This window comes from Cercospora beticola, chromosome 1 (genome assembly GCF_033473495.1).
Source record: "Cercospora beticola chromosome 1, complete sequence".
In the NCBI taxonomy this organism is placed as follows: domain Eukaryota; kingdom Fungi; phylum Ascomycota; class Dothideomycetes; order Mycosphaerellales; family Mycosphaerellaceae; genus Cercospora; species Cercospora beticola.
In genome coordinates this window covers 1,342,293-1,365,911 of record NC_088935.1, presented here as the reverse complement: position 1 = coordinate 1,365,911, position 23,619 = coordinate 1,342,293, and the positions used below count along the sequence as shown (strand labels likewise).

The 23,619-nt window shown below is 53.4% G+C and overlaps 8 protein-coding genes across 8 annotated transcripts; 4 read left to right on the top strand and 4 right to left on the bottom strand.

The window, feature by feature from the left end:
- Window positions 1-587: 587 nt before the first annotated feature.
- On the bottom strand, window positions 588-1,506 carry RHO25_000558 (uncharacterized protein; the record flags this gene model as incomplete). The annotated part of the gene is made up of 2 exons (XM_023593171.2): window positions 588-1,413; window positions 1,463-1,506. The coding sequence occupies 2 exons, from the start codon at window positions 1,504-1,506 to the stop codon at window positions 588-590; spliced, it is 870 nt and encodes a 289-aa protein (XP_023459864.1).
- A 486-nt stretch (window positions 1,507-1,992) lies between these two features.
- RHO25_000557 (uncharacterized protein) lies at window positions 1,993-5,578 on the top strand (the record flags this gene model as incomplete). The annotated part of the gene is made up of 3 exons (XM_023593170.2): window positions 1,993-4,451; window positions 4,504-4,916; window positions 4,983-5,578. 3 exons carry the CDS (start codon window positions 1,993-1,995, stop codon window positions 5,576-5,578), a joined length of 3,468 nt encoding a protein of 1,155 aa, XP_023459865.1.
- A 608-nt stretch (window positions 5,579-6,186) lies between these two features.
- Window positions 6,187-6,800, bottom strand: RHO25_000556 (uncharacterized protein; the record flags this gene model as incomplete). The annotated part of the gene is made up of 2 exons (XM_065602026.1): window positions 6,187-6,718; window positions 6,781-6,800. The coding sequence occupies 2 exons, from the start codon at window positions 6,798-6,800 to the stop codon at window positions 6,187-6,189; spliced, it is 552 nt and encodes a 183-aa protein (XP_065458098.1).
- Window positions 6,801-8,737: 1,937 nt separating this feature from the next.
- On the top strand, window positions 8,738-9,615 carry RHO25_000555 (uncharacterized protein; the record flags this gene model as incomplete). Its single annotated transcript, XM_023593168.2, has 2 exons — window positions 8,738-8,977; window positions 9,031-9,615. 2 exons carry the CDS (start codon window positions 8,738-8,740, stop codon window positions 9,613-9,615), a joined length of 825 nt encoding a protein of 274 aa, XP_023459863.2.
- A 1,508-nt stretch (window positions 9,616-11,123) lies between these two features.
- On the bottom strand, window positions 11,124-12,755 carry RHO25_000554 (uncharacterized protein; the record flags this gene model as incomplete). Its single annotated transcript, XM_023593167.2, has 1 exon — window positions 11,124-12,755. The coding sequence occupies one exon, from the start codon at window positions 12,753-12,755 to the stop codon at window positions 11,124-11,126; it is 1,632 nt and encodes a 543-aa protein (XP_023459860.1).
- A 1,931-nt stretch (window positions 12,756-14,686) lies between these two features.
- Window positions 14,687-16,199, bottom strand: RHO25_000553 (uncharacterized protein; the record flags this gene model as incomplete). The annotated part of the gene is made up of 3 exons (XM_023593166.2): window positions 14,687-14,819; window positions 14,871-15,068; window positions 15,118-16,199. 3 exons carry the CDS (start codon window positions 16,197-16,199, stop codon window positions 14,687-14,689), a joined length of 1,413 nt encoding a protein of 470 aa, XP_023459861.1.
- Window positions 16,200-17,703: 1,504 nt separating this feature from the next.
- Window positions 17,704-19,283, top strand: RHO25_000552 (uncharacterized protein; the record flags this gene model as incomplete). Its single annotated transcript, XM_023593165.2, has 2 exons — window positions 17,704-18,577; window positions 18,634-19,283. 2 exons carry the CDS (start codon window positions 17,704-17,706, stop codon window positions 19,281-19,283), a joined length of 1,524 nt encoding a protein of 507 aa, XP_023458761.1.
- A 582-nt stretch (window positions 19,284-19,865) lies between these two features.
- RHO25_000551 (uncharacterized protein) lies at window positions 19,866-23,335 on the top strand (the record flags this gene model as incomplete). Its single annotated transcript, XM_023593164.2, has 5 exons — window positions 19,866-20,218; window positions 20,346-20,599; window positions 20,647-22,250; window positions 22,303-23,138; window positions 23,218-23,335. 5 exons carry the CDS (start codon window positions 19,866-19,868, stop codon window positions 23,333-23,335), a joined length of 3,165 nt encoding a protein of 1,054 aa, XP_023458760.1.
- Between the last annotated feature and the right edge of the window lie 284 nt (window positions 23,336-23,619).

Here is a 23,619-nt window from a genome sequence, read left to right as displayed (position 1 = left end):
AGCTTCCAGCCATCTGCCGCGCAGCTTATCCTGGTACATGGTTGTCTGAATCGTGGGAGCTGGGCGACTGCTCTGCATGCTGCAGTCCGTGCAACAGAGGACAGCATAAGGGGGCCTGGGTCACTGAGAGCACACTACAATTGGCCGCCTCATACGCTATGCTTGTCCTCGGGCTTCACATGCTTGGACAGTCGGACCCTCCCTACTCCGCATATACAGAGAGGTACATCGGAGGCAGGCTCGCGACGAGGCAAGACACCCTCTGTATGCATATCATCCGCATGAAAGGAAATCTCCATTGAACCTTTTTCGAACCTTCCAATTTCCAGGCGTACAAAAAACCGGTTCACCCGCGGCATTCAATCATTTTACTGCTATTGGCGCACTGTCTAATCGTCTGCCATCCTGACGCACGGTGTCACTGGAAAAATGACTTTGTAAGCACGCCGTGCGGCGAGCACAACGTGAAACATGCCGAAACTTTATGGCCGCCATGATATCTAGTCTCGAAGCTGGCTATCGTTTCGGTGTCGGTATCTTGCTTCCTCAACTACATGTCTAACCAGGTCTATCACAGTTGTGCCGTGTCATCTGCGTCCGTCGGGCAACAAGGCTTCCGCTTCAGCTTCAGACCGCTCCCTCGCTGAATCATCGGGTATTGGAGTTTCTTCGACAGGTCCGAAGAGCACAAAGTGTTGCAATATGAAGATGATGTCAAAGACGAGTGAAATATTCGCCAGGCCGAATTTGAGAGGGTTCCCCGTCAAACCACTCCAATCCGATTGAAGGCTACTGTCGATGACCAGTTGTGCAAGGCTGAGGGTGCCACCAGTGAAATCCAGTAACTGCTGTTCGATAGACCATCCTAATGTTGACCTTCTGCGGAAGTTTGACACAACTTGCGGGACGTATTTGAAAATGGTGTACATGAGCTTGATGTACTCCAAACCGTATACCACATCGATCCATGCCCATCCGCGGCCACCCTGGTCGCCACCTTTACTCACAACGATGAGAAATAGAATGGTCAAAGCTAGGAAGCCGCCATATATCAGGCCAAGAGTGACCTTCGTGACATGTCGGTGAATTGTAGCTTTTGGGTTCCAACCCCAGAGTCGAGGCCAGAATTGTGAATATGTCACAAAGCTCATTACCAGAGCAAGCAACCCAAAGGCGAGGTCGTTGAAGCGGACTGTTGGCTCCGGAGACGCAGGATGTCGTGCGGCATACTGGTGGCGGATCGTGGGCGAGTACAGGAAAAGGATGGTGCTGATAGTGTAGCACGAGAATCCAAAGCAGTTGAGCAGAGGGAAATCTGGCATCAATCCATGGGTCGTTTGTCGGCGCCAGTTCAGAACAGCTTGTGGGAAGAACGAGATCGTCCAGGCTGTGAAGTAGACCCAGCCGAAAATCCTAGTCGCCGTTAGAACAGATCAGAGGCGCGATTTATACTTTCGTGTACCAAGAAATGATATGCGCGAAGTGAGTAAGCTCGCCAGATGCCATCTCGTCGTAATGCTGTCCTCGCGCCGCCGACGACTGTGAGAGTGCGTGCGAGACTGTCTACGGAGAGCTCGCTATCGCCTGGTGAAGAGGAGGAAACGCCATATCTCACGCCTGCAGACTAACGCATTCCGTCATCGCCCATGTGTTGAGAAGAACCAGCACGCGTTCTGTGAGCAAGAATCCCGTGACCCCGATGTGGAGACGGTCGGATCCTTGCTCAGTCGTGCCTGGCCTTAGCTCGGGCCGCCTGAAAGTGACTCTCCACTTCATCGCATCTACGCGTATCTCGCTCGCCCATGGGGGAAGGCTATCGCCAATTTCACGAACTCGCCATTCGAACACTCTCCTACGCGTCGATGCCTCGATGATCGCTTTCGACTTGATAGTCGGACCTGTAGCGCCAGCGCATGCGCAGCAGTGGAGCAGCCAACAAGCGGCAGAAGCACGTTCACCCGCGCTTTAGTGACAGCACCAACGACGGCCAAAATGGCGGGCTCCGACACCTCTCCGCGACGCGCTGTTCGCACTCCACGCGCCCTAGCGTCAATCGAGCCCACCACGGAGCCCGCGCAGAAGAAGCAGCGATTGCGCTTCGAGCCAGGAGGACCAGGCGGAGGAGGACGTTACATCGATGAGCAGGGCAACGAGATGACACGCGCCGAAGCCGTCGAGCGCGGCCTCATCTCCAGCGCGCCAAGAAGTCGCTCGAGGAGGCCAGTAGGTGCGAGGCCTAACATAGTCGCCAAAGCGCCCAAGCATCGCACTTCGGCTGCTACAGATGGCCACACCCCTTCGGTAACGCGCCCGTCCATGACCACGAGACCGCGCCGCGAACGACCGGAACGATATGCCCCACCTCCGACCACACCACGCCCCCGATATAGCAATGCTGCAGCTGCGGCAGCTGCCAGCCAGGCTAGCGATGGATACAAGCCGCGAGAAGAGAGGAGTTGGGATGAATTCCACCCAGAGCTTGATCTGGCAGCAGGGCTTATGGTCTTCTCCGCAGACGAGGTAGATGGGAGGACAAGCAAACATGATCCGAAGCTACAGAACTTGAAATTGAACGGACTGGAGGTCAATGGAGACGTAGATATGCAAGACGCCTCAGACGATGAGAGGTCCGGTCGAAATGGCACACCCAACAGACGCAGACCTGGACGGCCACCGAGGAGGCCAGAGTCCATGTTGAGCGGCCTAGGTTCTCCGCCAGCACCACGCATACAGCCACTGGCGACACACAATCCCAAGGAACGTCTTAATCTTCCGAAGCCGTCCTACAGACACTACAACCACTTTCTGCAATACGAGGAAGACCAATTACAAAACAAGGTCAACTACGTGGACCGCACGATGGCTGGTGTGGGATATCAAGAAAGTGATCGGTTCGAGCTGCCTCCGAACGTGCTGATACGCTTGGCCGAGAATCAACATGTGGAAGATGAAGCAGATGTCAGCTTGAGGTTAGCGAGCGATGGACCTGCGGAAGTCGGTTTGGGACATCCAGTTGTTGGCAAGGTGGAATATGACATGGACGAGCAGGATGTGGCTTGGCTGGAAGAGCTCAACGAACACCGCAAAGCCGAGGAGCTGCCAGCGATCAAGCCAGCAATCTTCGAAATCACCATGACTCAGATCGAGAAGGAATACCATGCGCTCGAGAAGCGCATACCTAAGCCTCAGCCCCGGCACGCGCAGACGCATCGACCACGATCCAGTTCGCAAGCTGCAGTGAACGGAGATCCTAATCCCCCGGGAGATGAGCCGGATAGCAAATGCTCGATCTGTGACGATGGGGACTGCGAGAACGCCAATGCGATAATATTCTGTGACGGCTGTGACCTGGCAGTTCATCAGGAATGTTATGGCGTGCCTTTCATCCCGGAGGGGCAGTGGTTCTGTCGGAAGTGCAAGGAGATAGGTCGCGGCACTCCTACCTGCATCTTCTGCCCGAATGTGGACGGTGCCTTCAAACAGACGAGCACGTTACGCTGGAGCCATCTGTTGTGCGCCATCTGGATCCCTGAAGTAAACATTGCTAACATGACTTTTATGGAGCCGATCCAGGATGTCGACAAAGTGCCGAAAGGACGATGGAAATTGAGCTGCTATATTTGCAACCAGAAGATGGGCGCTTGCATTCAGTGCGGGAACAAGAATTGCTATCAGGCATTTCATGTTACTTGCGCTCGTCGGGCGAGATTATTCCTGAAGATGAAATCGCAGACTCAGGGCGGGATTGACACTAGTGCACTTAAAGCCTTTTGCGACAAGCATGTCCCGCAGGAATGGCGGCGCAACAACGACACTGACAATGCTACTATTGAGGCCAAGCGGTGGTACAAGCACGCTTTCAAGGACCGAAAGTGGGCAGATAGCCAGACGGCTGCTCTTGAACTTGGAGCCCCTCCCACACCAGACGGCGGTTTAGGGGGTGATGCGCACGGCACCGAAGACACTATTGCTGTCTCCAAGCGACGCAACAAGAAGGACCAGAAATGCAGTTGGCGTCTTGCTTCGGGCGCGCCGGTTGTGCCTCAGGTAGTCTACACCACAGTCGAAGCGAGTCTTACGCGCTTCACGATTCGCAAGAAGAAGGAATTCGTTGAGAAAGTGTGCCGGTACTGGACACTGAAGCGAGAGGCAAGGCGTGGTGCAGCTCTGCTGAAACGGTTACAGCTGCAACTGGAAGGCTTCTCTAGTATGGAAGTCACACGTCGCAGCTTTGCCGGCATGGGTGCTGCTGGTGGTCCCAGGCTTCAGAGGCGTATCGATTTTGCTGAGATGTTGCAGAAAGACATGAGCTTCCTGAAAGATCTCACCGCTCAGGTCAAGCAACGAGAAGAACTTCGCCTGAGGGAGGTCGAGCTTTTGCGAGAACTGGTCGACACTGTATACTTTCCCATCCCTCCTCTGCTGCGGCCAATACTACTACGAGCACAGAAGTGAGTCGAGCGATGACAAAACTACAAAAGCTGTTTACTGACTAGAACACAGGTTGGACGAGAAGACGCGGTCTTTCCGAACAGGCTTCGACATGCTTGCGCAAAGGCTGCGAGAGCGTTACTACACTTCTGTATCTGACTTCTCCCGTGACCTGTCAAAAATCTTTGCAGAAGCTCTGGCAGCCGTCGGCACTTCTGGAGAGCCAAGTGAGGCTGACATTGAGGCTATTCACAACCAGCTGAATGAAGTCAAGGTCGGCAGTGCTGCACATATGGCTCTGACACAAGAACAAAAGGACCTGAAACGCCTCGCCAAACGAATCGTCAAGGCGGTCAAGGAGCCTTTGGAAGCGGCCATGAAGAAGGAAGCCGAATTGAGAGGCCTCGAACTGGAAGAACAGCTCAGGAAGCTGGACTCGATGGGGATCTTTGCTTCAGCGACATCCAAATCCGGCGACGCAGATGGTGAGGACGAATTTCAAACACCACAGACACATCGTAGGACAGGTTCTGATATTTCGGTTGTGGCAGGTGCTGAAGAGCAAGACAATGTCGACACCGATATGCCAGATGCTGGAGCTGTGGAACAAGAGGTCGAGCCGGCCATCGCCAAGGACAGTATGCTTCCATTCGCCAACGATACCCACACACCAGCTTCGAAAGCTGCCAGCCATGCATCTTCCAACCTCAATATGTCGAGTAAGACTCGCAGCGACAAGCCGACGACCGAACCTTTGTCTCCGCCCATCTCGCGGTCCTCCTCACGCCCGTCAGGCGCACCCGCTTCTGCGAGCGGCGAGTCTAGCAATGCGAATGGCGAGAATCACGATGTCTTCGCTCAAGGCGGTGTTCCGTGGTACCTCGAGCCATTTGATCCCATCGGCACCACGATTCACGAGGAGCGATATACAGGCCGAGCCGTCTTACGTGCCATGTCCGAAGAACTCTCGGACATGGATGAGGATACTCTAGGGGAACTCGCAGGCATGAGCACGGATGCTACGCCGAATGAGAAGGTCAATGGTGGCTCTCATGCAGCGTCTTCATCTGTTTCGGGTTCTGGTACGAGGGCTCGAGCTAATAGCAATAGGAAGAAGAGGCCGAAGCGTTCGCATTGGTCTCGTTGAAGTGAATGCGACGCGGAAGATGAACGAAGGACGAAGGCATAGCGGGAGCCAGCACACACGTATTTGTATATGATAGACCAGGATTGCAAGCAGATGATACTAGCGCTGGAGTTGGAGGGACCTTCTGATGATTTATTTGCGCGGACCTCAGAGTGTGAGATGCTGACTTGCTCAGGAGCGAGAACATGTTTTGGCACAGGATTCTGTATGAGTATACAAGGTTGCTGAGGCAGATAGTTCTGCGGTAGATGGGGGTCACACAGCACCCGATTATCTGTCTGCAAGGCGGTATGCCCCTCATAGCCTCATTCTTGCTCCTTCATCGGCGTATGTCTCCTCAGAGACTCTTACCCAGCTGTTCCCATCTGATACTTGTAGCTTGCACCTCGTTCTTCCTTGTAAACACTTCTGGAGTATTGCAAGCGGCGGACATGCTGCTGAAATCCTCGTTCTTACTCCTCCTCCCCACCTCACGCGTCGCTTCATGGTGGATGTACACCCAATAAGCGCGTATCCTGATGTTCGATTCGATCTTCGTGCCTAGCGTCTTTCTTCCCCCATCATGTCCTCTTCTCCGTGGAAATAGAACCTAGTCTATCTTCGATCACTCAACCGCCCGCCTCCAAATTCGCAACCTGCTTCGCCAGCGTTGCAAAGAAGGGCTGTCCGTTGGCCATCTTGTCTCCTGCAGCTTTCCCGCCTCCTGAGGATGGGGAGCCCGAGGCTGGTTTGTATGGCGCCGCAGCAGGCTTTCTGTTGATCAGTAAGGCTTTGGCGTCTTCGATGTTGAAATTGCTGGTCTGTTGCTGCGCGGGCTGCGGCACTGTAGGTGATGTGCTGTTAACGGGGGATGGGCCGTTCGAAGCAGCGCGTTCTTGCTGTTTGGAGAGCCAGATGTTACGTGGTGGTGGGTTGCTCGTTTCTTGGGGCTTTGGTTGTTGTGCTGGGGGTTGTGTAGGATTGGAGGTCTGGGTCGGTGAGGCTACGGCGCTGGAGCGGTTGCTATTGCTTTGAGGTGCATTGCGCGAGGCAGGATTCTGATTGTTGTTGTTGTTGTTGTTGTTGTTGTTGTTGTTGTTGTTGTTGTTGTTGTTGTTGTTGTTGTTGTTGCGGAAGTTGGCGCTTCGGGTCTGCCACACGCTGTAGGAGACGGTGATGTTAGCTGGTGGTCGTTAGGCTGCGGCTTTGTGGTGTGGACTTGCTTCTGCTGCGGAGCGGACATGCTGGCGGAGGTGCTGTCAATGTGCTTTGTCGGGTTAATATCAGTTGACGGGCTTCCTCGCGTAGTCAAGAGGATGTGTCGAAGTGGTGTTCATGACGCTTTCTGGAAGCTCTGCCTCCAGCGGCGATCGGCAACGGAAGCTAGAGCAAGAGCTCTGACAGGGACGTGCCCTGAGGCATCAGCCAAGCTCATCAGGCTGAGATTCTATCACACCGGCCTTCTCCCCGTCGTGCTTTCACAGCTTCACCCGGACAATTCTCTCGCCCTCATACTGCACTGCTCGGGTCCAGCAAGATGAACGATGCATGGCTGACCGGCGTAAAAGGGAGAAGGAAGACAGCATTACACCGAGTGGTCATTGATTTGATTGTCACTATATCTGAGGGCTGATTTGGTGGCTGCCGCCCACTCCACGCGACCAGACCCGGTGGGCTCAGCTCGCGCCTGCTGGGAGATTGGGAGACTGCTTTTCGGCCAGCCCGTGCGTGCGACGACTTGCCCCGTCATCCATGTTCCTCGAGAAAAGCTCCATGGCTTGTCGGCCAGTCGCTCTGTTTCTTTCGCAACCTGAGTCTGGACATACGGCTTCTCTCACTACCACTGCTGCAAGAACATGCTGCAAAGCGGCCCCTTCACACCACACATCTGCGTGGCTCCGCGCTGCGGGCGGGAGGCTGCATTGTGGCGGAAATATTGGCTGCGAGATGAGTGGATCTGCTGCTCAACCAATCACGCGAAGTGGCGTCTGTCGAAGACAGCGTGCATCCAAATCCACCGCGATGCGCCCTTGCATGATCAGATCCAGCAGCCCGAGATCATTCGATAGTGTAGGAGCTGGAGTGCAGCTGGAGCGCGCCAGCTGAGGAACTCGCCCGCAGAGAGGCTCGATAGGGCACGTCGTTGGGGGAGGACATGGGCCGACAGGGTTCTTGCCAGCGCGATACTATGCGGACCGCAATGGGAAACGCGCAGCCCTGACGACTGTCTCCTGGCATTTCGCGATGGCCGTGAATGCACTTCCAACGAATGAGAGCCCCAATCAGCAGAATGGCGCACAGTCCGCGATGCCTTTTGCTCTTCACACAAAGAGCCTGGCTCGATCCCTGCCGCTGGCGTGCACCACAGCCGCGTGGTATTGATTTTCAGGCGCCCGTAGGCTGCATTAGCTGGTGATAGTGTTATTGCTCCGACCATTTACAGTAACCGAAGATGGTTCATGCGCCCAAGGCGAGCCCTCCGCGCACTTTCATAACAACGGCACTTCGCGACAATCATCATCTCTTTCTGATCGTCGTTTCTTCTGGTCAGCTTCTTCGACAACACCTGTGGACGCGGGCACACCCTCCAGGGATCTGCCCGAACGAAACATCCGGACCGTCGACCGACACACGAGGCTGCAAGGGATCCCATTAAACGCCGTTCTAGGCCTTTTCCGACTCGCGCACGTGTTACACCTATTCCAAGACGCTTGACCTTTTTTTGCGTTCAGACCACAACAATTGATCTTGGTCTGCTCCATTTCTCTTTTCGCAGGACTGGACCTGCAGACTGGACATGCGACGGCAGCACGGCGTATGGAATCCAGTGCGATGACAACGGCCACATGTGCCTTCTCGTCCCGCAGCTCAACTACTTCTCCACTCGCTGCTGTGCAGCCAACATGGCGCGGTCGGCATCAGGAACCGGTCAGGAATGGATTCAATCTGGCACATTGTAACACACAACGAGCTTCAACGATCCGACAAAGACGGCAGCAATCACGAAGCCCTTATCGAATACCAGGAAAAGCAAATCTCGTACAGAAATTTACCGTCTCGTTACTTTTCTGTTTACTCTTGCTATGTCGCGCATCTCATGCCCATCAACTACTGGGCCAGGACGACATTCTTCCAAAGGAGCTGCTCTACGACCGAAGAGCACCGCCACCGCCACCTCGGATGCATCTCGAGGTGAGAGATGAGGCATCCGTGCTAGCATCGACCACCATCCGACCCAGTGGCTCTGCTACGGCTACTGGCGATATACAAGTGGCGACGGAGACTGCAACGACATTGCCCAGACCATTCGATTCGAACTTGGGCAACAACTTCACAACAAGCACCTGCCCCACTTTCTTTGAGCGTTTTCTAAACGACCAAGCTTTCGCATCTTGTTTACCTCTATCATTACTTCTCCAGGTATGTGAGAAAGTATTTCTCAGAGAAAGAGCATCACTAACAACATGCGCCAGACATCCAGTGGCTTCTTCACAGCTTCACGATCTCTCGTACGACTCACGACCATTCTCGACAGCACATGTAACGTCGATTTTCCAACATGCTCGGCCTTGATGGCCAGCTATGCCCAACAAGTCAAGCAGACCGCCAATTGCGGCTCTGACCTCGCCATGGGCAACCCGAGTGTCGTGCAAGCATACAATGGCTTCCTAGCTTACGACACCTTGTACCACGCCGGATGCCTCAACGATGACAGTGGACGTTACTGTTACGCCAACGCCGTCACCAATTCATCATCCCCGACGAGCAGCTACATTTACTACCTTCCCCTTGGCGTTCAACTACCCGGAGGTTCACGGCCCGCTTGCACAACGTGTCTCCAGAACACCATGGCCATTTTCGCTCAGACAGCGAGCAACCATACTCAACCTCTCAACGGGGATTACCATTCTGCTGCGTCACAGATTCAGATGAACTGTGGACCTACTTTTGTTCAAGCCACGGTACAGAATTCTGGCTCCGGATCAATGCAGTCCACACTGCAGCCTCTGGCATTCCTCGTCACTATTTTGACTTTGTTGTTGAGCTTTGTTGGATAAAAAGCAAAGCGGCGGATCGAGCGGAGACGAAACAAAGTTGAGCGGAGAAGATCAAGCGCTGATCTTCCACTGACAAGGGGGAGTGAGAATCGAGATGCATTTGCATGGTATGGTACATGGCAACGACAGACGACTCTTCTACTTTCCATTTCGACCACCGAAAAATTGGATTTTGATATTTAGCGCGGCGTACTGGATCAGAAAGACTCTTCTTCGGCGGAACCGATACTTTCAATCATATTTATTGCATCTAGTGTAAAAAGCGACAGCGCACCGAGACAGATAGGAAAACGAGAGAGAGAGAGAGAGAGACGAAGGCAGCAGAGGATTTGTGTGGATGACAACGGAACACTGCTGTTTCCAAATTTTTGCATATGTGTGCTTACTTGTTCACATCATTCTAGCAACGGCATGACTACTTTCATATAGATCATATGAAGTATTAATAATAAGTATTACTATCTATTGATAACGAAGCTCTCGATGTACCTTTTTCCCTTCGACATCACATCCCTCACATCACAGGCGTCATCTTCGTCACAAACTCTGTCTTTAGTGACGACCGCATCTGCCGTAGGTGCCAGTGGAAAGCCCTAGCTGCCTACCTGCTCGGAGCACAACGAGAGTGCACGCGCGACATGGTACTGTCGCAAAGCTCACACCTATCGAAGTCTACTACTGACCTACTGCACGCCCCATCGAAACACTATTGTAAGCTCTGTGCTAGAAATTATCCACTTCATCCCGGCACCGAACTGCACCGCATCGTTCAAAGCCTCGCCAACTCACATGGCACACGCGCTCGAACAAAAGCTCCGCGGCTGCAACTACGAAGTATAATCCGATACCTAAATTTGACCAACTCTTGCTATATTTCGATGTCCAGATAAACTCACATCAGGAGCTTAATTCTCCGTATCTGGAGGCAAGAAAGCTCATCAGTTTTGGAGAGATAGAAAAACGCAACGAACCAAGATTGGATCGAGTAGTTGATGATATGAGATTTGATGAAGTCTTTCATTCTTTCCTCGATATATATACAAAACTTCCATCTCGAAACTTCCGCACCTTCCCTTTTTCGCCATTTCTCCTCCGACAGTATGCACATGAGAGCTAGAAGTGGTATCTCAGAGATTGGAAATGCAGTCAGAATCAGGGTTACTGAGAATCTCGTTTTCTCCTGCTCCGTTGGGATCGCGGTAATGATGTAATGGATAAGAAACAGCTATCAAGAAAATGCAGATGGGTGATGCATGCCACTCTCCTTTCGCGTCCAGCGATTGTCATCGTCGTCGTGGTAGGGCCCCTGAATGCGCCGTTTTTGATGAGAGATGAAGAAAAAGATAAAAAGAAAAGAGCGAATGCTAATGCTCAGATGCCTTTTTGCTGTGATGCATCGTGGGTCTCATTAAAGTCGTAGTTGTGGTGCTCGTGTGAGGGCACTTCGTAAGGGTTTCAGCGGGTTGCTGATGCGTGAGATCTGTAGTCTCATTTCCCAGGCTCGATGCTCAAAAACAAAACACCACGCCATGCACGTCTGTTGGACTGGTGCCCGCTGACGTTGTCTGTTGCATGCGATGCGATTTTGATTCTTCTTCATTAATGGTAGTAGGAGATTGTGCCGTGTGTGCGGTACCTTTGTCTCCGGCGTGCGTCATGTTGGAAACCAGCTTTGTGAGTTGCAGCGCATCCATTGAAGTCTCCAGAGGGAGAATTTGATCACAACCCTCGAGCATGGAGCTAGAACATTGCGGTTCTGCACTCTGGCCTGCGGAGGCTGAAGACGAGCGTTGAGAAGTTGCTCGTTGTAGCTCGTTCGTTGTACCATTGCTGAAGTTGTGGGCTTTGTAGGTTGGTGGCTGTAGTTCCCACTGCTCAAGGAGCTCCATTCGCCAGTTCAGTTTCATGCGTCGGCCGTCGACGACCATGACATCGCTTGCGCGTGGAGCATCAGCGTTGAGGATGGGCATGCATCTTCGAATATACCTCAGCGTTTGCTGCGGCGTGCGCAAATGCGGAGGCTGCCATTTCCCGTCTTCGTTGAAATTGGTGCTGGGCGTCGCATACATCATATCCGTGCCTAGCAGTGAATTGATAGTGGTGCTCGTTGTCTGCCTCACGTTTGGTGGACGCGTTGCAGCATCCGCAGTACGTCCGCTGGCAGGCGCGGGAGCAGCAAAGTCTTCGCGAATCATCGACAAATCCACTTCGTCTTCTTCGCGCCCAGGCGTAGGCGGCATCGTGGTCTGTGTGTCCATTCGTGGAAGTTCAGGCCGTGTGGGATTCATCGCGGCGAAAGCTGGGTACATTTGCCGGAAGAGACGCTCCTGTTCGGCCAGAAAGCCGGGATCCGCCATGTTGCCGTTGTAATGCGGCCGATTGCGTCTTCTCCTCCGTGGTACAGTGCATTGCCTCGGTATACTTCGCTCGTCGATAGCATACGAAATGTCAATTCCTGCGCTGATGATGTGGACCAGCTGGAAAATGAGCTCCTCGCAACTGTCAGCCAGTAGAATTTGATCCGTCTCCAGCCGCAAACGCATAATTATCTGGGGCACGGGCTTGTACAGGTCCGGGTCTTTTTGCCACGCCCTCCTTCTCGCTGAAGAAGGAATCAAATGCGCAAATCTCGACTGCGGGACCAAAATCATGTGTTCGGTATCAGTCGCCAGTCCGACTTCAGCGTGTTGCAATGTGTAGGATTTGAGCAGCTTCCCAGCCTTTCCGTCCTTGACTCTGTGGAAATTGATCATGGTCCCACGTACCACCACGTAAACTTCGCTCCACTCGCCCTCGCAACACCCATGCAGTGGGTTCATCGACTCCAGGTTCAATAAAACTTTGGCCTCTCCGCCCACCGTGCAAGTGTAGCTGGGCAGCTGTTCTCTGCCATCCTGCGACGTTCGTAACGGTCGCGCAGGAGTTCGTGCAGCGGCGGCGTAGGTTGGTGGTGTGTCGTTCGAGACGTCGCATTTTGTTTGGAAGGTGTTGTAATAGCTTGTCGCTCGCCGCGGTCTTCCTGGCCGAGCTTGTTCAGCAGGCTGATGCTGGTGATCCTGGGTGGTAGCTGGTCTGGCAAGCTCGGCACCGTCCGATGTAACTCTCCTCCGCAGCTCCCCCAGTGTCGACGCCATGGCCATGATTTCCTGTTTTTTTGCGCTCTCACACAAGAAAGGCAAGCGCAGTGGTGAAGTTCGCAGCTTCTAATACCCAAGCCAATGCCTCTCAAGCCCAAATCATGAGGATCTTCAGTCGTCGGTATGTCATCGGCTTCCGACGCTAGAGCTGCCCGAGCTGGATCCGCATCGAGTAATGTCGGCGGTGTTCCCGGTTTGCGATCACAATGATGTCGTCGCTCTTGACTCTGCTTTTGGGCGCCAGATGCGTGCGTTTTGAGAGAAGAAGGCAGTCGTCGGAGATGGGTGTCAGTGTGTATAGACCGTGTCCCGCCGGGCTAAAATCGGTAGGAGCAGATCCAGGTCTGGTGGTCTTAACACAGTGCCGCGTGCGTTAGTGAACGGGTCGCAGATTTGTTGGTGAATATTGGTAGGTTGGATGGTGAGAAGGAGGAGGTGCAGAGAGACATGTACGAGCAGCACAAAGACGCTACCGTCCCCTCTCCGCCGTCCCGCGTGCGCATGTGCACTCGTGGACAGGCGATGATCTAGAAACGCCACGGGCAAAGCCTGCTGAAGACCGGGTCCGTAACGACTCAACTTGGCGCCAATCGCAAGCTAACTGCCACCACGCACCGTCAATCACAAGAACACTGGACCCTGCAGGTCTCGCGAAGCAGCATTCTGCAGGGCCGCGGATTCTGCCTCTCACGTTTGCGCACATCTTCGTCTCCTCGGTCAGCGACGCATTCCTCATCGCACCCAATCCAATCCAATCCTTCCTCGCCTGCTTGCTTCCATCGCGCAAGTCCGCCCACGCTGAGCAACGCAATGCATACTAATCCGCGAGATACATTGGTAGAGTACAAAGCCACCAAGCATCTCACCATCTGGAGCGGTTCTGGAGCCCGTCCGGCTGCAACCCAGTCCTGTCTCATGCACGCCCAGAGACTTGCCGAACCAGCTACCTCGCTTTCCTGTTCGCGCGCGCACGCTCGCCTAACAGAACCTTCCAACGCTCGAGAGTTCGGCCGGACTCACTCACCGCAGCAGCAGCGACACATGGGCAGAGAGCTGCAGCTGCAGTGGTGAGCTGATGCGCTGACATGCCATCCTCTTCACACACATCTCACCTTATCGGCCCAGCGCGCGCGCGGCTGAAAGAAGAAGCTGGCCTGCCTACCTGCCTGCATGCATGCCTTGGATTCGCTGCGATGTATGCATGCGGCTAACTAGTCCTCCGCGTGGATTCTTTTTAGCATCTCACTCGCGTGCATGCTATCGTTGCACATGTTGCACCAACTTCTTGCGCTTACGCAACCGTGATCGCAAGGCCCTCCGCAGCGCCAGTATTCAGCTTGCACCAACAAGCTTACCGTTGGCACCTTTGACCTCTTGTCGCTCGCTACTCCTGTCTTGTCTCTCAACATCGCAGCGGTAAGTAACGGCCGCTCTGAGACAACGCACAAACCAATCGTGACCGGGATGCACCATCGCGACTCACAATCACACGGTTGACGAAGACAGCATCTTCGCTGTCGAGGAAACCAGCCATCTCTGCTGTCATTGTGGAGTTGGCATGTGGTTCACGCGATACCCTGGTCGGCATCACGCGACAGTGATGTAAATGCAATATGAAGCAGAGGCTCATTCTGCGCCACGCACAATGCGCGTGCATACTCGATTTTAACATTTTAATCTCGTCCATGGCATGCAGCGGCATGGGTGATTGCTGAATTCCTTCCCATTGGGATTAGGACACAACCAAGTGATCAAGACGCGATCGTGTCGCTCTCTCCTCATTTCTTACAAGACATCGCCGAGCACTCGTATGCTCCATCGTCCCAAAACGCTCATGGACGCCGTTCCAGAACGCCGCGCTACCTGAGGTTGCCTTATAGCACCTCCGCTTTCAGTATAAGCATTACATTTACAGTAGGTCGTGGTATATCGCACTACGATGGCTCAGGCACCGAAGACTGTGTTCGTCTTCTTCGTTGCTTGCCAACCCCCTCTTGCCGCTGCGCAAGCACCTCCCGAAGCGCCGGATCATCGCGATCCCTGTCAACGTGATGGACACGGACATGTCTAAGACTTGTTAGAATTGTGATCTTGAAAGCCGCGCGAGCCCTGCCTCACCTTTGTAAGTTGTCAGGCCTGGGATATCTGTGCTCGCGGTCGGGACAGAAAGGGCAAATGTAGCCAGGACTGTTATGCACAAGTCCATGCCGAATCATTTCATTTTTGCGTTTGAAGCCTTTGCCACCCTCACTGCGTGGGCAGTCTTTCACGGGGCAGTAGTGCGGTCGATTCTGCGAGTGCACATTTCTGTGCGAGCTATATGGGGTCAGCCTTCGTCCAGAACTACACTAGAATCTAGACACACCTGAGAAGATATTGTGTCTGGAAGGGCATCGCCGTACATCCAGGATAATCGCACTTGAAGCCACCTATCGGGACAATGGTCATTCCCGGAGGTGGCGGCAAAATCGGTCTCTGAACTCCTTCTGTCGGTATAGGTCCTTCGGTTGGCGTCGTCTGCGCGGTGCTGTATCCGTCCGTGCTTGAACTAGTCTGCCCATGACTTTCGCCTGAAGAGGAATTGGTTGGTATTGTTGGTAATGAAGGTATCGGCGGTGGGAAGTTGGGGTTTGCCTCAGTGGCTACTGACGATCGCCTTCGATCTGTGTAATAAGCTGATACGGCATATTGCTTTGGCGATCCGTAATGATGGCTTTCACCGGCACCACTTGTCGGGGACCGTGGCCCGGGAGGATAAAATGCGGTTGGCGATGTCTGTGCACTGTTTGCGTACGGCGGGAAAAAGGGCATCATGGGAGACTTTGATGTGGCGGAGCTGAAAGATTGACTGTGATGATGAGCGGCTTGTGCTACCCGAGAGTCTTGTTGGGTTGCTGCTTCGGCCAGCTCTGTCAGTTGGCCTAGCTGTCCGGTCAACTGCCGGAAGGAAGGCAAGCTCTGACCGGTCGGCGATGCTGCAGTAGTTTCCCTGCTGGGAGACGAAGGCTGCACAATAGGCAGAGTGTTCGCAGTGCCCTCCTCGACTGGTATGGCATGTTTGCGCAATGTGGGAGAGTTGGCAATTGAATCTCGAGAAGCTCGATTTGGCACTTGGTCCAGTGCAGGAGAGGTCCTGAGCTCGAGAGGAACGAGCACATCGCTATCCTGGGACTTTTGCGATGGCAATTGGGGTACGCTATCGGCACTGTTCTGTGCTGAATCGATTCTAGTCCGCTCCACGAGACTTTTCATTTCTTGCTGAGGTTGCGACGCCCGGTCGCTCTCCTGCATCGCGGCAGCAGCAGTGGCCTTCAAGGCATCACTGGTGCTGTTGCTGTGCTTTTCGCCAGCATCATTGTGCGAGCTCAGTTGCTCAGGCAAGTCGGGTCCAGCTTTCACAATATAAGGTCTCCCGGCGGCCGCATTAGATGACGACTTGTCGGACATTGTGTTCCGCGTGGAGAATGGAAGAGAGCGGCCAGGGTTGGTGCCGGAGATGGCCCACTCTGCCGTAGGTGAGGCTCGCAGATCTATACTGCTGCAGACTTCACGGATGTGAGTGAATGCAGGATGAATTGAGACCGGTGCTTCCCGATGGCCTTGGATTTCTCGTGCTGTCACGTCCGGTGCTGTGCAGTGACAAATGATACGCGACTGACTTTCGAATGGGCAGCGAACTCAATCCCAGGATGTGTGCCGCGTCGAGGCACTCGCGGTCGTGTGGGCAACCGGGCTCAAATCAGAAGAAATGGTATCTTCGTAAGCAGTAGGCTAGGAATACCGTTCGTGGTCATACAATATGACTGTCAACGTTCGGAGGCCGAGTTCGAGTCCATCCAGTGCGCTGCAATCGTCCGTAGGTCAGCTTGGGGCTTCCTGTGAACGAGTCAGTACGGTTTGCCGGCTGAACATGCTGGTCGCACAGGCCGGCGCAAGCAATGAAGTTGGGTGATGCGGCTCAAGCTCTGGCGGCAACCACGAGAGCAAGCTGCGAATGCATTAAGGGAAGCGTGCTGGGAGATGTCGGATGGGCCGCGATATGACCCGGCGGCTGAGCAGGTTCTGCGAAGTCGAGTTGTCGAGAACATGTACGGCGCATGGATACCGGGGCTGGTCGACGTACCTAGGCACCATGCCTCTCAGCCGCGATGACGTTGCGTTGTCCCAGTTTGGCGAGTGCGCGGCAGAGCAGGCGGATCCGTCGCAGAAGAATAGGTGTGCTTGCAGCGTGTTGCGCGTGCGATATGTCTCGCCAAATAATGAAGCCTCGTAGCTGCCAAAAGACCAGCAGCTCGGCAGAGATGTCGTGGTGTGGGCCTAGAACGTCCGATCACCACCCGCACCTCCAGCCACGCAGACGTCGTCCGAGCATAAAAGGGAACAGCAAGCAAGCTGTGGGGGCGCTCGATGGGAGCCTCACGTTCTCGCGCGCGGCGATCGAGCACGAAGCAGCGCTGCTGGCGGTCGTCCGCCCGGCGGCCAGGTGAGCGCGATACCGCTGTGGTTGTTTGCGCCGCGTCGCGGAGCGTGTAAGCTGACGGTGGTGACTGGAGAATACGATGTGTTGTACTGTCCTCGAGCGAGTGAGAGCGTGGAAGGTGCCGGGCGTGCGAGGCTGGAGCTAAGCCGCTTTCCGCGTTCGCCATTTTGCGGACAGCACGCTCTGCGGTGCGGAAGCAGGGTTCCCTCCATCGTCACGGCAGCCATGCACACGTCTGCTAGACTGCTCCAGGCAACCTGTGCGAGACAAGTTGCAGTGCGGTGCGTGTGGTATGTTTTGAATGCGACATGAGCCTCCACAGCCGCCATGCACAGATACGTCCAACCACGCGTAGGGCTGATGCAGATGATGATCGATGACGAGCACAGGGACGGCGGTCCAGCCACGATGCGCATTCGAGAACATCTCCTTTGTTTGCTGCTGCCCGTCTAGCATACGCATACCCCACTGATGCTGCTGAGAAGGCGTCTCTGGCTGCCGAGTTGCACATTCCTCATTCGGACTGCTCCCAAGCTCGACTTGCCCTCGCGACACAGCCCCATTCTCCCACTGGCCCTAGGGACCGGTTGTGCGCGGCAGATGATCTCCTCCAAGCGGAAAGCGCCTCCAAACCAAAGCAGCACACCCGCTAAGAAGCGTCCAAAGCCCGACATCCCAGAATATCACACGACTCCTAGTGTCAAGGAGGACGACGGAAGCATTCAATGGCCCGCCCCGCGTTCACAAATCGACAAGGCCCGCAGCATCATCTTAGAATCTGCCGAAGCGAAGAGCAACATCGTGCTCGTGCCGGATAAGGACGCTGATGGCTTATCCGCTGGAGCAATACTGCAGCACACCTTGTTACTATTGGGAGTGTCGCCAGAGAGAATCAAAACTCATTTGTTGACCAAAGGAAATACAGTGCACAGTGATGTTGAAAGGCAGCGCCTCGCCTCCTTCAATCCTGAATATGTCTTTGTCATAGATCAAGGCTCTCGACCTGGGCCTCCAATTGTGGATTCTCCTCACACGGGCCTAGTGATTGACCACCATTTCGCTACTCCCTCCGACTTTCCAGAAGGCTCTAACTACGTGACCGCGTGTCACTCCCCGCCAGTTGCTACATCTGCGCTGTTAACGTACCACATCTGCGAAACGCTACATCCTGAAGTCGCTTCGAAATGTGACTGGCTTTGCGTAGTAGGCACGCATGGCGATCTGGGAACCACATTGAAGTGGTCGCACCCCTTTCCAGACATGAACAGTGCCTTCAAGAAATATAAAAAGAAGGTGCTGAACGACGTGGTGAGCTTGGTAAACGCCCCACGAAGGACAGCAACGTGTAAGTCACAGCGATAGCATGAGTCAACAAGTGACATTGACTGATGTCCTTCACAGATGATGTCAGATCAGCTTGGGAAGCGCTCAGTGGGACTGATGATCCTGCCAGCGTTCTGAAGAACCCCCGCCTCCTCGATGCTCGAGCTGAAGTCAATGCCGAAGTAGAGCGCTGCACCCATGCTGCACCCAAATTCTCGTCTGATGGCAAGGTTGCCGTTTTTCGAATCAAGAGCGAAGCACAGGTCCATCCAGTTATCGCCACTCGATGGGCAGGTCATCTCCAATCAAACAAGCTTGAAATTGTGATGGTTGCGAACGAAGGATATCTGGAAGGCAAAGTGAATTTCAGCTGCCGCATAGCTCGATGTGCACGAGGCAGAGAGAGCCCAGTGAACATCATCGAAATTCTGAAGGCGTATGCCAATCTGCCAGAGATTGTTCCTGTAGAAGGGGGTGCTACCACGGAAGAGCCGCCTTCGGCGGTAACGACGAATCCAACTTTGTTGGAAAGAATGGGGGAGAACTTTGCGCGTGGGCACGTGCAGGCCAGTGGTGGTATCGTCGCAACTGAGGACTTTGAAGAGCTGATGAGACGCATGGAGGTCGGCGTGAAAAAGGCCAATGACAGCAGTCCGAGCAAAAACAAGACGAAGGAAAGTCCTGCGAAGCAAAAGAACACGCTGTTGACGTATTTCAAGAAGGGCTAATGATGAAGGGGAAACTGCCGACAAAGGTTCAATAAGTGCTGAAGGCCAAGTGCAGAGAATGGGCTGTTCTTCCTCATTTGTGCAATATTCGGGGCCTGCGTGCAGCTGCGAGATCAGCTAGTAATTGCACCAAGATCGGCTCGCAATACGCCTTCAAAGCCTCACGTGTACGACAACAGACAGTGGACAGTCGACAGTGGAGTAAACATCGGAGAGAAGAAATGTATATCCATAGCCAAGACCACTGCGACTGCCATACGGACATCGGATATTCGTGAGTTTGCGTGTGCCGGGCCGGGCGTTCTTTCCAAAGTTACCCGAGCTGTGGACTTTCGGACCTATGGTGATCCAGTTTCAGCGCCACCATCGTTGTAGGTTTACCGCATTGACAGCTATGTCTCCACCTCCAGTTCACGCACCCTTGCTGCCACCGACATTTGGGCGATTGATCCTCTCGGATCCGTATCATTGGGTTCTTAATCCCTAGCACTACACATTGATACAGTACTTGACCGGACGCCTCCTCTGGTCGCGCTTCCAGAGCGATTTTGGCTGCTTCAGCACGTCCACTCTTCCCGCGTCATGGCGGCTCAGCAACACGATGTTCGTCCTGACGATCCGTCTGCGGACGTCTCAACAGACAACGACGCGACGATGAAAGCAGCGGACCAGGAGCAGCGTTCTGCTGCTTCTTCGCCTCCAAACTCGGAATCGACAAAGAAGCCAAACATGTTCAAGAAGCTTTGGCAAAAGCTTGATCTCGACGTGCCGACCGTCATGCTGATGTTCAAGGCATCTTTGCCGCCTACAATTGCGGTCGCAATGTATCAGAGCCCCGCAGTCGCGAGAGAATATACCACGCTGGGTTACCTGATCGCTATCACTTCAGTTCTGGGCATGTGCATCATGCCAAGGGCTATGTTTGTGCAAACGATGTGAGTGACGCCGAACTCTTTCTTTGCTGTCTTTTCGCATGGTCAACACGTTACTACGTCCAATTGAAAGGAGCAGAACTTTTATCAATCTCAGCTCGTCCTGTACCGACTACTAACATGTCATTAGCACTCTGAATGTTCTGGGTGTATGCATTGGTGGTGCAATGTGTCTTCTCGCATTGTACTCTGCCATCCAAGCACGATTACACACAACACCAGCGGGTGCTCCCCCGACTGGGTACAATTCGAGCGCTTCTGCTGTGTTGGCAGTGTGGCTCTTCTTCTTTGTCTATCTTGCCAACGTTCTGCGAGCTGCTCTACCTCAGATGCAGTTCCCTGTCATCATTTTCTCAATATTCATTTCGGTGTCAATGACATACGGTAGGAGATATGCCTCCTTAAACGACGAATCATCTAATGCTCTACAGGCACACAGTTCCCTACAATGGACTACGCCCTTAGTTTCATGCAACGGCTCATTCAAACTTTCTTAACAGGCTTCGCTCTGGCAGTGGGAGTCTCATTCTTCGTCTTTCCTATGAGCTCGAGAAAGGTTGTGTTTAAAGAGATGGAAGGATATCTCAAAGGCATGAGTGGTCTATTGAAACTTCAAGGCGCCTACCTTGCAAGCTTGGAAACCTGGGAACCAGAGAATGACAGCGAGAAACCAGGAATGGATAAATACAACGACAGGAAGCAGAAGGGGCCAGCACCATTACTAATGACTGAACCTGGTAGAAAAACGAAGGCAGCTATGCAGAAAATACTCGAGCTACATACGAAGCTGCCCACGGACATCTCCTTCGCGAAGAAGGAAATTGCGATCGGAAAACTTTCGCCAAAGGATATTACCGAGACATGGAAGCGGATGAGGTTCATACTGGTGCCCGTCATTGGGTTGAACTCAGTGCTGGATATCTTGCAGCGACGAGCTGAGGAAGCGGGTTGGGAGAAGTCGAACAACAACGAGGCAGACGAGCGCTCAAAGAGAAGACAAATTGACGATCTACACGAGCTTATGAAGTCTTTGCACGAGCCGTTAGTCACTCAGGGTGCGCATCTCGATTCCGCCTTCCAGCATGTTCTCCATACATTGGAGCTCGCGAAGCCACCCAAGAAGAAGTCCGGTGATGAAGAGAGTGCCGACACTGGACCAATACCCGGAACAGCCACATATGCGGAAGGATTTCGAAAACAACTGGACGAATTCTACCACTCTAAGAAGCATTCCGTCGAAGAATGGTGCCATCAGCATGGATTCGACATTCCGGACGACTTCTTCGAACCTACCTTTGAGCGACCAGAAGAATGGACCGATGATCGTTCTGAGCATGCACGCGAACGAGACCAACGACATCTCTTCTTCGCTCTCTATGTTCACCATCTTCTCCACAAAGCCGGCGAAGCTGCCCTCGAGTTGGTTCTCTTTGCAGACGAGCGCAAAGCGTCTGGCACATTGCAGAGATCCCGCCTTATTGTCCCTGGGCTCAAGACGTTCAAGAAATGGCTTTTCTCTTGCTTCGGCAAAGACGACCTTCACGATGAAAATCTCCTGACAGCTGATGTCTCCACTGGCCGTGCTCTAGATCTAGGAGAATCCTTTGGCAAATCGAAGGATCCAGAACATCTGCCGCCCCGAAACGCTTGGGAGAAGATTGGAGAGACGATCAGATTAATTCCGCGAGCGCTCAGAAGTGATGCCTCGGCTTTTGGATTCCGTGTCGCGTGTGCCACGATGACAGTGGCCATTATCTGCTTCCTGCACGATTCACAAGCATGGTTTCTGAGGCACCGGATCCTGTGGGCGATGATCATGGTGCCAATCAGTATGACAAGGACAGCCGGACAGTCGACATGGTCTTTTGCGCTGAGAATTATGGGGACCGCAATCGCGATGATTGCGGCGTACATCATCTGGTACATCGTGGACGGCAAAACAGCTGGTGTGATCGTTTTCTTGTGGTTCTGGCTGTTCTTGGCCTTTTATATTCTGCTGAAGCAGAAAACACTGCTCATTGCGGGCATCATCTCTGTGAGCTCCGTCGTCACCCATGCGCCAGAGAGACTTGCTAACAATCGGATAGGCTGTTACCGCTATCCTCATCATCGGTTACGAACTCCAGACCCGCGTCGTGGGCATCGAAGCGAGCGAATCCAACGGCCAACCTTACTACGAAACTTACCTCCTCGCCCCTTACCGTCTCGCTACTGTCTGTGGTGGTCTCGCCGTAGCCTACATCTGGACCATCTTCCCCTACCCCGTCAGCGAATCGACTGAACTCCGCAAAGACGTCGGCGCCGCCCTCTACATGCTCGCAAACCTCAACTCCGTCGTGAACGAACTCGTCCGCGCCCGACTCCAGAATATCGCCGGCGACGAAGCCACCAAAGGCACCCGCGCCTTCCACCTCGAAAAAGCGCGTAATTTGGTGTTCACCAAAACTCTGACCCTCCTCACCACCCTCGAACAAAACTCCGCCTTTTCCAAATTCCAAATCCGCGTCGGCGGCCGCTTTCCTCATGAAGAATACACTGGCCTAATATCCAGCGTTCAACGCGTGATGCAATACATTACTCTCATATCCTACGCGTCGCGAACTTTCTCCCACCCGGAAGACAACGAATCCTCCTCACGACATACCGCCTGGTCGCAGGATTTCCGGAAATTACTCACGTCCGTCAACGCCACCTCACACAAGCTCACCTCTCTGCTGTCTCTGCTATCTTCCAGCATCACCGACGCCAGAGCTTTGCCTCCATATTTGGAAATCCCGCAACACGCGAAATATGTGCAACGTATGGAAAAAATTGATAAAGAGATTTTGAGTGTGAGACATATTGATGAGCCAGAATATTCCGCTTTTGCGGTGATTCAGATTTGTGCGCAGTGTATTAATGATGATGTGGTGAAAATTACGAGGTGAGCTTCTTTTCTTTCTTGTGCTAGAACGATCTTTTGGTAGTCGTGATGGTTTGCTGACTTTTGTGCTTTCTCACAGGCATGTCAAGACTTTGGTTGGAGTCATTGATTTTAGCTTCCATGTTAAGGATCGGGAGCCGGAAGGGGACGAGACGTCGATTGATAGTGGTGCGGATGAGAAGAAAAGTGGACAGTAGGTGTTTCTGTTGGATGTAGTGGCAGAATATACTTTTAATTGTTGATCTCGTGTTTGAGAGTCTATTCGAGCCGATGCAATTCACCGTCACGAGGAGCAGGCGTTTCTCACCCATGACTACCTACTGGATGCATACTCTGATATATGCTCTTCCTCGTAATCTTTTGCTCGCACTCGTAAACATGGCGTTCGACCATGTGGCGGCATATGCCGTTTCTATACTGTAGAGTCATCCGCTGTAGTGTCATGAATCGCACCTTCAGATGCTAATCGTAAATCCATCCT